This window comes from Psammomys obesus, unplaced genomic scaffold, assembly GCF_907164565.1.
Source record: "Psammomys obesus unplaced genomic scaffold, mPsaObe1.curated_primary_1811, whole genome shotgun sequence".
NCBI classification, from domain to species: Eukaryota; Metazoa; Chordata; class Mammalia; order Rodentia; family Muridae; genus Psammomys; species Psammomys obesus.
Genome location: NW_026596057.1, coordinates 14,304,380 through 14,317,311, shown reverse-complemented (window position 1 = coordinate 14,317,311; position 12,932 = coordinate 14,304,380). Strand labels below are relative to the sequence as shown.

The window sequence follows — 12,932 nt, the reverse complement described above, 5'->3', positions numbered from 1 at the left end:
ATATATATATATATATATATATATATATATATATATATATATATATACACACACACACACATGAACTGTGGAGGAAAAAGAAAATTCAAAACTAGACATTTTTCACCTGTAATTCAAAGATTCTCTCATATTATTTTTTCTTACCTGGCTTAAGCCGAAGGGGGAAAAACTGTTAAAGAATAGTTACAGAATCTTGAGCATTAGCTCTGATGGTAAGACTTGTGTTGAGGGTAGAGTTATTTATTGCTTTGTAATCAGGGTTAGGACTGGCCTACATTTCAGCATTTCTAAGATTCTGATACCAGACTTAAGCATTTGAGCATGACTTCAAACACACAGTTGGAGCTGCCTTTCATAACAGTCCGCTGAAGCCTAAGTCATAGGCTAAGTTATAGGCTAAGTTATAGGCTTCAGGTCAGCCTATAACTTATTATTACGAGCACCTTCCTGTATTTATGCTAATTACTTCTTATATTAAAGGTCTCTCAGAGTTTTGTTGTTTGTTGTTATTTCTTTGTTTCCAGATTTATTTACTTATTTTATGTGTATGGATGTTTTGCCAGTATGTATATATGTACAGATGTACCTGATTCCCAGGGAGATCAGAAGAGGGGTTTGGATCCCCTGGAACTGAAGTTACAGATGGTTGTCAGCTGCCGCGTGGGTGCTGGGAAATGAATCTCGGTCTTCTGTAAACCACCAAGTGCTCCTAACCACTGAACCATCCAGTCCCGGATGGAGCTTTATTAAAAAAAAAAAAAAGAATGAAGTTGTAAAGCGACAGCAGGCTAAAGTATGGATTTGACCATGTATTCTATCACTGCCCTCTACAAAATGTGGGGCCCTGGACAATAGTCCTAAGTGCCAGCATTCATCTGTGAGGCGGGATGCAGCTTGAACCTGGACGTTAGTCACTTAGGCCACTGACCACACTCTTTAAATCAGATGGCATTCTGTTTTTAAAATGTGGGACATCCTCTGGGCTTATTACTATTCTAGAAATTGTCAAATGTAACCTTTACTGTGAGCTTTTTTGTTTTGTGAATTTATTTATTTATTTGCTTGTTTGTTTTGACACAGCATCTCTGTAGCCCTGGCTGTACTTGAACTCACTGTGTAGACTAAGCTGGCCTCTAACCCACAGAGATCCACCTACCTCTGCCAAGTGCTGGGATTAAAGGCGTGAACAACCACTGCCTGGCTTCTTTTGTGAAATTTTATCACTTCACTTTTATTTTTCCTTATGCATTCCCTTTGTTCTCCTTTAAAAAATGATTATTAAAAAGTTTATATATTTTTCTGCCCCCAAAGTTTATACTTCATAGGCACTCTTATTAATTAGTAAAGCAGAAAACATCAGATACTGTCATTACCAAGTCATCGGTACATTAGTTATGGGACAGACTGACATCATGTGTCCCTACTGCAACCCATTCTAAGGAACATGCCACTTACATATATTACTCTTACCGAAATATTTTAATCTAATTTTAATCATGATTAATCATTTTGACAAGAACACCATTTAGGTGAGAAAACAATTAGACAAGTCCAAATTGAGTGGTATTTTGTAAAATAATTGCTTTTGACTCTTCAATAATGTCAACATCATAGAAGATAAAGAGGAAGATAAATGAACTCAGTGCTGTGTGTGAGTCCTGAGTGGCTTCTGGTCTGGGAAAAGACAGTTACACAGGACACTGTTGTGACAGTCAAGGGAGTCTAAATAGATTGTCTCTCAGTTATAGAGTTGATATGATTCCTAAGCTTGATATAAACATTTATTTAGGGGTGAGGCATTATTTTATGTATAAGTAACTGTCACAAAAGTCAGTAAAATATTTAAAAACCTCAGAACGAGCTTGCTTTCTTCCTAAGAGCAGGAAAGTAGTGAAGAACAGGACTGAGCTCTCTTTATATAGATTTGAGGGTAGAAAAATCTGGTTAAAGGGGAAAGAATTGGCTAGGATAAACGAAGCAGACTGTCCAGGGAACCTGAACAGTGAATTTATAAGATGGGAAGTACTCCACAGGTCTGTAAATGATATGGCCTCAGTAGGAGTAAACACTGGATTTAGGGAGACGTAATTAAATTTGTCGGTTACCATAGTTTGTAGTATTACAAAATTCAACAGGTAAGCAAGATATCTATGTTCTAAAATTTCATGAGAGAGGCCAGTTAGGGAAAGAAAGAAATTCCCCAAAGGCTCCTGAGGTAGTGTAAAAAGTTTTATACTTGTTTGTCACTGTAAAAGTATAATTGGAGTGCTTTTCCTTTGTATAGTTTGTTATCTTTATGGTCTCAGACCAATGAAATACATATGTCTATATAAAATATTAATAATAAATATACTAGCTAGATATGATATGAGTTTTAAGATGAGCCTGAGCTACGCTGCAAGATATGTTTTAAAGAACATGCTGTTTGTGTTATTTGCATCACTAATGAAGGCCATTTTGTCTCTTCTGTGCTGTAGGGAAGCATGGAAAGCCCTTGGTGACTCAAGCCCTAAACAAGCAATGCAGGAATATATCGCGGCAGTTAAAAACCTAGATCCAGGGTGGAATCCTCAGGTAAGACTTACTAATGGTACATTATACTTTCTGAAAACTTGCCTTTCTCCCAAACAAACGTCTAACGGAGTTTTGCTTTAAGTAACTTGTCTTAAGCTTTATTTCATCAAATGACTGTAAGGTAACTGTACTATTTTTCTGTGAAAAATGACTACTTAAATATTAATGTAACCAGCAACTGATACAGAGACCTTCTCTGAGTAGTAAAGAGTTTTTAGAAGTGTAGTTTAATCTTTTAAGAACTGAATTTATGTCAGAATTTGGAGTTTATTTGGAGATTATCATCGTGGGGAAAAAGAAAACTGCTTTTAATTTAAAATTTTTGAGGGGCTGGAGAGAAGGCTCAGTGGTTAAGAGCACCCACTGTTCTTCCAGAGGACCAGCGTTCAGTTCCCATCGTCCACATCAGGTGGCTCAAAACCACCTGCAGCTGCAACTTTAAGGGGTCCAAATCCTCTGGCTTTCTTGGGCCTCTGCACATACCCACCCAACAAACACAGAAACATACACTCAGGAGGCAGATGCAGGCGGATCTCTGAGTTCCAGGCCAGCCTGGTCTACAGAGTGAGTTCTAAGACAGCAAGGGCTACACAGAGAAACCCTGTCTCAAGGAAAAATAGTTTTATTTACCTTATAGGAATGTGTGTTTTGCCTACATACAGGTATGTGTCCCACGTGTGTGCAGTGCCCTTGGAGGCATGAGAGGATGACAGTTTTCTTAGAAATTGTGGTCTAGTTGAGCCACCATGTGGGTGCAGAGAGGTGACATGAGCCATTGAGCCAACTCTCTAGCTCTTCTTTGATATTTTAATGAACATTTCCTAGTAAGTTTGAGATACTTGATAGATATACAAGATAAATATGACATTTCTGCCATTATGTAGTTTAAAGCATGATAGGGATGATAAAACATATTAAAATTTGTGTTCAGTAATATAAAAAATAGTGTATAAATTCTAGAGAATTGCATGAGAGAAAAAAATGACTGTAGATGCTAGGGATGTTAGAGATAATATTCACGTATGTGGGCCCTGCCTTCTAGGATACTTATGGAGAATGCTTAGAAAGAATTCAGTACAGATATGTTGTTACTTTATTTTGAAATGTTTTTAAAGCCATTTAAAAATTATATTATTGTGTGTGTGTGTGTGTGCTTGCCCCACGTGCATTTGGAAATTAAAAGACAACTTGCAAGGGGAATCAATTTTCTTCCTCTGAGTCTCATGAACTCAGGTAGTTAGACTTGGAGACATGCGCCTTTACCCTCTAATCCATCCTGATGCCCTTGAAATAAAGGTTTTCAGATTGTTTTATTTTAATGTGTGTGTGTACTTGCATGTATGTACAAGTACATGCACATGTACATTCCTGGTACCCACAGAAAGCAGACAAGGGCTTTTGACCCTCCTGGAGGTAGAATTACTGGGGGTTGTAAGCTGCCATGTATCCGCGGAAGCCAGGTCCTAAGGAGAGCTATCCGTGTTCTTAACTGCGGAGCTGTCCCACCATCCCCATTTAAAATATTGAAAACAAAAAACATAAGAATGGTGAAAAGGTACGTAGCTAGAGGTTGGGTCATTATGATCACTTTTAATCCCAGCACTTGGAAGGCAGAAACAAGCCTATCTTTCTAAGTTTGAGGCCAGCCTGTTCTATAGAGCAAATTCCAAGACAGCCAGGGCTACACAGAGAAACCTTGTCTCAAAAAACCAAACAACCAAAAACAAAGTTAGCATTGCAGTCTTGTAAAGCCAGCCAGGCAGAGGCAGAGAGGCAGGTAGATCTCAGCCTGGTCTACAATTCCAGGACTGCCAAGTCGAAGCCTTGTCTCCAAAAGTCAAAACAAAACAGAGGCACAGAACAACAAAAAGCTGCCATCTTGTAAGGAGGAGCTGCATTTCACAGCACCTGTGAGTGTATACTTCTGTGCCTTGTCTACATTTCAGTTGTTTTTTGTTTTTTTTTCCCTTTGCTTTTTGAATTGGTAAGAGGCATAATACCATAATCTCAATATCAGGAGAGCTTTGACCTTCAGATTTGACATTAGCTATTTAGGATAAAAAGAGTGATTTTTACATGCCTAGAGATGAGCTCAGAGCTAGATCACTCGCTTAGCAATTCTGAATGTTTGGGTTCAAGTCCCAGCACCAAAAAAAACAAAACAAAACAAAAATTTGCTAAATTTGTTTCTAAGAAGTAAAATGAACATGCGTATGTAGGCTAAGTCTAGGTTTATATATATTATCCTTTAAAATTGCCACAAAAATCTTAAAACTTAGAAATTATTATTGCCTGTATTTTAAAAGTTAGGAAATTCAGACATAGAGAGGTTCACTAACTTGCCTATGGTTAGTAACAGGCAATGACATTAGAAATTAGACCTATGCTTAAATGACTCAACCTTACTACACCTGCTCTTTGAAACACACACATGCACATTCATACACACACATAGAATCAAAACCAAACCAAACCTGTATATATGACTATATGAAGTTACAACAATTCAAACAGTTATTTTTCTTAAAGCTATATGGTAACTTAATGTCACCCTTTGCCTGTGTTTTTCATTTGTGTTTTACCCCACCAAGGTATTGATCAGGAGGTGGTATAAAAGTAATTCTTTTGTCTTTATGCATTTTTAGCAGGGGGAAGTTAGGTTTTAATATTGACAATTAAAATTTTTCAATAGTAGAAGGAGCTTCTTTCTATATAGCCTCTATTAGATTTACCTGTTATATTTGTTTTATCATTCTATTTATACATTTATACACACATCTATAAATATAATTTGTTTTTTGAGACATGGTTTCTCTGTGTTGCCCTGGTCACCCTGGAACTGGACCTGTGGACCAGGCAGGCCAACTTCAGCCTCTGAGTGCTAAGATTAAAGGTGTGGGTCACCACTGCCCAGCTAAATATATTTTTTAATTATTTGGAGATACCATGTTCATTTATCCTCAGTACTTGAGTATTTACTTCCTAAGAACAAATAACTTACCTTTCATAATAATCAAAATCAGGAATTTTAACTTTTTTATGCATATGTATATATTTTAGGAAGCTTCTATAAAGATTAGAAGTTTTAATATTGATCCATCTTCATTGTGGAATTTGTAGTGTGTATTCAAATTTCTCATTTATTTTAGCAATTCCCTTTCCAGCTATTTGCTAAAATTTTTACCGTGACCTGATTTAGAACTGTGCATTGTATCCACTTGTCATATTTCTTTAGGATCCTCTAATTTGCAACAATTTCTTGGGCTTTCTTTTTCTTTCTTGCCTGATACACACACACACACACACACACACACACACACACACACACACACATTCAGCTATCTTTCTTTCTGTCTCCATATATATCTTGAAAATGATAAGCCAGTTATTTTGAAGAAAGTCTCTCTTTTTGGATTGCTTGTAATTAGCTTCAGATTGCACATTTTAGGAGGAATAACACAGAAGTATGCCCTCAGTGCATTTTATGAGCAAGTACATGATTTCTGCTTATTCTAGTATTGGTGCTGCCAATGTTAATCACTTGGGTAATGGTGGTATCTGCCAGACTTCTCTACTGAGAAGTTCCTATTTCTTTATGATTGGTGAGTAATTTGTGAGGAACACTTTGAGATTCTCTATATACATACATTTTTATTAACTGGATTTCACCTACTAGTTTTTAAAATTCATTAATGATTTTCCAACTCTACTATATGTTCTATGTTTATTATTGGCATTCAACTGTGTGCAAGTATCCTGGCTAATTTTATGTCAAGTTGACATAAGCTAGAGTTATCAAAGAGGAGGGAACCTGAATAGAGAAAATGCCTTCATGAGATGGGCTGCAGGCAATGTGGGGGCATTTCTTAGTGATTGATATGGGAAGACCCAGCCCATTGTGGGTGGGGTCATCCCTAGGATGGTGGTTCTGGGTTCGATAAGAAAGGAGGCTGAGCAAACCATGAGGAACAAGCCAGGAAGCAGCACCCCTTTATGGCCTCTGCATCCAGGTTCCTGCCCTGGTTGAGTTTCTATCTTGACTTCCTTTGATGATGAACTATAATGTGGAAGCTTAAGCTAAATAAACTCTTTCCTCTCAAGTTGCTTTGGTCATGGTGTTTTATCATAGCAATAGTAACCCTAATTGAGACAGAAGGAGCTTTTCATTTCTCCATTCATCCATCTGTCCATCCACCATCAACCCATCTGTCCATTAAGAAAAGAAGTGTTAAGAAGTGTTAAAGGTCTGAGATTTTGCCCCGTTTGCAAACTAAGTTAGTCAGTTTCTGTTTCTTAAATACTGGCAGAAGGCTTCTGACACCTGTCTTAGAGCTCAAAGATTGTTACTGATGGCTTGGCAAACTGCATGAGCTTTCATTTGGTTTGCATCAATTTCCAGCATCTCTTGAGTCCCACGGGTGACACAGATATTGTTAATTTCCAGCATCTTCTGAATCCCACGGATGGCACAGGTCATGTTAATTTGGATTTCTGCATATGTAGTGGGTTGTGCAATAGGAAAAGAAAGAGCACTGAGTTATGGAAATTCACAACTTACAGCAAACCTGCTGTTTGTCAGGAGCTAGAGAGATGTTACTGCATTTCCAAAGGTGTCTTGTTGGTCACACAGTCCTGAGAAATGAGAGCAGTAAGGCCCTGAACAATTGAACAAGGATGTATAGGGATTTTCAGTATCCATGGTAGAGTGCCTTTCCCAACATCCATGTATTTTTTTATATAGACTTACAGATTTCTGCTTTATTCATGCAGTATAATGCACTGAAATAATTTGTCTACTAAAGGAATCTTCAAACTATTTCCTGTGTCTTTTTCATATGCCCTAATCCTTGGGCTTTTTTTTCTTACAGACACAAGATATTCCAACTCTGTTAGTTTTTTAGGGCGGCTGTAGCAAAGTGCTACATACTACTTAAAACAACAGAAATTTATTTTCTCATAGTCGGGAGAACAGAAGTCTAAAAGGAGGTGTTAGCATCTGTGGAGAAGAATTTTTTCTTCTTCATCTTCTGGTGGCTTACAGATGTTCCGTGTCTTGTGTTGGCTGTCCTTGTTTGCTCCTCTATTGCTGTGATAAAACAGCAACTAGTAACAGTGACCAGATGTAACTTGGGGAGAAAGGGTTTGTTGGACTTATGTGCTGTAGTCCGTCACTGGGGGAAGTTAAAGCAGAAACTCCAGGCTGGGATCTAGAGGCAGGAACTGAAGCAGAGACCATGAAGGAGTGGTGCTCACTGGCTCCCTTCCGAGCTACTTTTCTTGTATGTTGTATAGCCCAGGCCACTTGCCTAGGGATGGTACCACTCGTAGTGGGCTGGCCCCTCTCTCTGTTAGCAATCAAGAAAGTACCCCACAGGTATGCCCACAAGCCAGTCTGTTGGAGGCAGATCCTCAGTTGAGGGCTCTCCTTCCCAGGTATGTCAAGTTGACAGCCAAAATCATAGTGGCCTATCTGCTTCATCTGCCTCTGTCTTGCTCTTAGTTGTCTTGCTCAGGTTTCTCTATCTTAATCTGCCTTCTTGTGTGATGACATGAGTCCACCCTAATCCAACATGAGTTCAGTTTATATCTGTGAAGATGATTTTCTTTCTTTCTCTTTCTTTTTTTGGGGGTGGTGGTGGTGGTGGTGGTTTGCTTTTGGAGACAGAGTTTCTCTGTGTAGTTTTGGCTGTCCTGGAAGTCACTCTGTAGATCAGACTGGCCTTGAACTCAGAAATCTCCCTGGCTCTGCCTCCCTAGTGCTGGGACTAAAGGTGTGCACCACTGTTGCCCCTTTTAACTGAAGATGATTTTCTATCCCTTTGGCCCCCTTTTAAAGACAAGATCTCATTATGTAACAGAACATTTTTTTAAATAGCCTGGTAAATATATTAACAATTCTGGAAGAAGTTTTCTAAATTAAAAGATTAGATTTTTTTTTTTTTAAAGATTCCTAAATAATACTTGCCATTTTCCCTAGCTCTTTTGAAGGAATTGTTGTTCAGTAGTGTAGTGAATGGTATGATGGCTGCTATTTCTTTTGAGTTCTGTACACAGGCCTCAAGTACTCACTAAGAATGTGGTTAAATTTGAACTCTTCTCCAGATTTCACTGATTAAAATACAGTAACACATATTTTGGATATGTAATTAAATTTTATCCTAATGCATAAAATAGTGCTATTATGTTGAATCAACTATAAAGACTATTTTTTAAAAGATTTTAATTGGCCTCATTTTGCAATTCTATTGTTGATAATCCTCAAATACATTGTTTTTTTAGACCTTAATTGGCTTTATTTTGGATTCTAGAATCACACTTCTCCATTCTATAAAATATAATAACTACTTTTTTTCTTTTCCTTAACATCTGTTAAAGAATTATTAATCGTCACCCTATGCATTAGTTGTACTTTATTGGACATATGTTACAGTTCGTGGGAACCAGGATATAGCAGCTGGTAAGCACAGCTGAACAGTCTGCTCGGAGGAGTTTCTGCTATGGTAAGCATGAGTAAGAAGTAAGTAGATGTTACAGTGTTTTAGAAGGTGATCAGTACCATGGATAGAAAGCAGGGGAGAAATAGTGTATACAGGAGGCAGGAATAATTTAAATATGCTGCTTAGGGAAAGCTCACTAAGAAGGTGACCTTGAACATTAAGGAAGGGAAAAAGTGAGCCATACATATAGAGGAACATTCCATAGACTGTAGATAACACAACATATGGCAGGGTCATATCTTGTGGGCTCTACAGACTGCCAGGGCTAAGTGTGGGAGGGAGTGAAGAGAAGAGAACTAGAGAATGAAGGAGTGGTACCTGGTAGTTTATTGTCAGGGTTATGGCTTTTACTCTGAAAGAAATGGGAAGTATTTTTACAGTGAGCATGCTCCAATTGTAAGCTTGTACAATGATATATTCTACATTGTCCAGCAAACAATACCTGAGTAAAATTAGTACAGATATAAAACATATAGAACAAAAATCTAAGTATAGGAGAGTGTAAATTGAAACTAGAAAGTCCCTGGCAGCACACACTCATGCATCAAGCCTTGCTCTTTAGAAGTACGGCTCCGCATGTGTGATTCTCAAGAGCCGCCTCCGTGACACTCAGGTGCTGATGTCAGCAGGGGTGGGAGGAGTGCGAGGTATGGGGGAGCAATCACAGCGTGTTGTGTACTTTACAAAGAAGCATGGCCAGTGAGCATCTGCAAATAGTAACAGAGGTCCAGAGAATGGTTGGTAAGTTTTGGTGTCTGAAGAAATACTTTCCGATTAAAAAAGTTTCTAGCATATAAAAAGATGTAAGTTGAACATTTATTTGTCAGTTCCATAAGTGGTAAATCTGGATAGTTTTGGCAGTTTTGCGATTCTTCATCTGGTACTTCTAGTCACCCCTAGTAAAACCTCCTGTGACCACCAGATGGTGCAAAGCTCAAAGGAAATATGATGAGAATTTTATTCTGGAAGTTACAAGGGCTTTCTGTGTGGTTTCAATGCTGTGGTTGATACCTTAGTTCTCACTAATTATTCCTTTTCTCTTAAAAACCAAAAACAAAACCAAAATTTTCGTAGCTATTGACGTTTACTCAGACTATCATTAATGAGGTCATTTCTCTTTGCCTCACTGGTCTGGTGACTCGTAGGTCCATTTTATTTTACTTGTGTCTAGGAAGACGGGAGAACTGATAGTCTCCTCCCTTTTGTCCTAGTAGCTGTCTAGCCTTTGCAAAGCCCACTGCTGTTCTTCTAGTCCGGGCAGCATCATCTATTTGTTCTTTATTTGTAAGTAATTCATCAAGACCCCAGGCATTGAATCAGATGTCTTCATCCTAGCTCTTGGAGGCAGTTGCTCATCAGAATCTTTTGTAGGGAGCTTTAGGAATGGACACTAAAGCTGCAGCAGGTTTGCTTAGATGTCCTGGGCAGAGCCCAGCATCTATTTTTGTCATTTGTTTGTTTGTACCTCAAATTAGTTTGAGTCTTAGCTTAGAGTAAATACCTAATACCCCACATCTTGCTCTTTTCGTATTAGTCCTTGCTAGACTTCTCTAGCCATCAAGATGCAGTCCAGTTCATTTTCACCAGCAGGAACATTCACCTTTCGCCTTGAGTCCTCCTGAAATGCAAAATGTGACTGTTTTCTGTGGTCCGTTCGTCTGTTGTACTTACCACTTGGAATTGAGATTGTCTTTCTCTTCTGTTGTACTGTAAACATATCAGAATTTAGGCTCTGTCATATGCATAGTACCTGAAACAAAAGCTATGTATTAGTAACTTAAATTGAACTGGACTCACCTGGCAGTTGTGTCTGTGTGGTACAGAAGGCAAATGTGAAAAAAAGAGGTATAGCTCTGTGGTGAAGCAGTTGCCTAGCATGCATGAAGCCCTGGTTCCTTCCCCAGCACCAAAAACAAAGTCTTATAGGGTAGAATAATTTTGCTTTAGGAACAAGACTGGCAGGAAAATCCAAACTTTGTTGGCTGGACTATATTGTGTTAAATAGTTTTAATTTCATTTAATTCAGTTTCATTTAAAAAACTGTCCTAGAGAGGGCAGTGTTTCATAGTTAACATTACCCTCCCTTTTCTGTGACAAACATATACTTGTGCTTGTTTTCTGTGTTTATTTCTCTTATAGACACAAAGTAACTGTTAGAAATTAAAATTTTAAGATGTAATTAAAAGTAAAAATAAACTTGAATGATCAAGATGATAATTTATAAAAAACATTTTATTATCTTTTTATCAAAAATGTGATAGTCTTTTAATAGATGAAAAACTAGAAGATAAGATTCTTTGTTTTGTTTTGTAGTTCATGTAAGTTAAGAAAATTAAGCAACACAAATTTCCTGGTAACCTACATTTATTGGAAAGTTTGGAGAAAACTAGTATTCTGTGCAACTCATTACTCTTTGTAAAATGGACTTTTCACATTATATGTGCAGTAGATTAGGACTGTAAAACAATTGTACATTTAAGTAGTCTAACTGAATTCTGATGTTAAAGCCCTAAATAATGTAAGAATAATTTTTGCTTAGTTTAGGAAATGATTTCTTAGTTTACATTAGTTAGAAAGTAACCAGAAATAGTTAGTTAGAAATTATGACAAGTTGCAGAGAAATTATTATCTCTACTACAAAATCATTTTCTAATAGCATACTTTATTATAACATTCTGCTATTATACTAGGAACATAAATCAATTTATTTTGGATCAGATTTATTAGTCTATATAAAGATAATTTCTGGTACAGAAAAGCCTGATGTGTCAGAGCAGAATAGTGTATCTTATTGCCTTTTAAAGGGCTAAACAATTTTTAGAATTCTTGCTATTTTGTCTCTTCTCTGTGTATTACCAATTTAATCCTCTGGTGCCCTTGTGTAAAGGGTTTAGTCTTTCAGTTAGCTTCGGGGAACTGGGAACTGGCGAGAAGCACACACTTAGCCCTCTGTCGGGGGTTTTCATATCCTTCTGTGCATGTAATTGTCTAAGCTTCAGAGTTTTCCTGTCCTGTTTGCCAGTTGAGGAAAGGAAGTAATTTGTTAGTCTGTATTTCCACGTTTGTATAAAGGACAGCTTTATTCTTCATTTAAAATAAATTTAGTGGTATGGCTTAAGCAAAAGTTGTGAATGACTGTAAGGCCTCATATCCCATCTTTAAATGCAGCAGACTTTCCTTTACAAACTCATGAAAGTTTAGCTTGGAGTAAATGTCTAGTGTTTACACTGGATTGTGACATTAGGATGCTTTGGAACTAGATTCTGATCTCAGTGATGACACTTGTCATGTAAATATTTCTTCAAGTACAATGACTACTTAATTATGAAAACATAATACATAACTTGACATTCTGGAGTTTTTCAGTTTTTTCTTAAGTTGAAATTTTAATAAATTTGAAAAATGTTAGTAAAACTTTAAATCTTCTGTCATTTTTGGTTTATAAAAAGAGGGTTGTGAATTTAGGAAAGGTAACATTCTTCTAAAATGACACATGCCCTACATACTTTTATAATGTATATTTTTTATGTATTGTTTTTCTATTTTTGAGACAGGGTTTCTCTGTATAGCCCTGCTGTCCTGGAACTCACTTTGCAGACCAGGCTACCCTCAAACTCATAGAGATCCTTCTGCCTCTGCTGCCTGAGTGCTGAGATTAAAGGTGTGTACCACCAGGCCTGGCTATTACATGGCAATTTTTTATTCCACATTTATTTTAGAAACATAATAATACAGAAGTTCATGGAATTGTATAATATAAATTTGATGAATGACTTTTACTATATATTCTTTGCTCAAATAGCTTGTGTGTGATTCCTTTTTTTTTTTTTTTTTTTTTTTTTTTTTTTTTTTTTTTTTTTT

General features: G+C 37.2%; 1 protein-coding gene across 1 annotated transcript in view; it reads left to right on the top strand.

Moving 5' to 3' along the window:
* Acbd6 (acyl-CoA binding domain containing 6) overlaps positions 1 to 12,932 on the top strand; it is a 41,163-nt gene that overhangs the window by 7,749 nt on the left and 20,482 nt on the right. Inside the window, exon 3 of the mRNA XM_055624395.1 lies at positions 2,478 to 2,574. Coding sequence (XP_055480370.1) covers positions 2,478 to 2,574 — 97 coding nt within the window. The remainder of the gene's footprint in view (positions 1 to 2,477; positions 2,575 to 12,932) is intronic.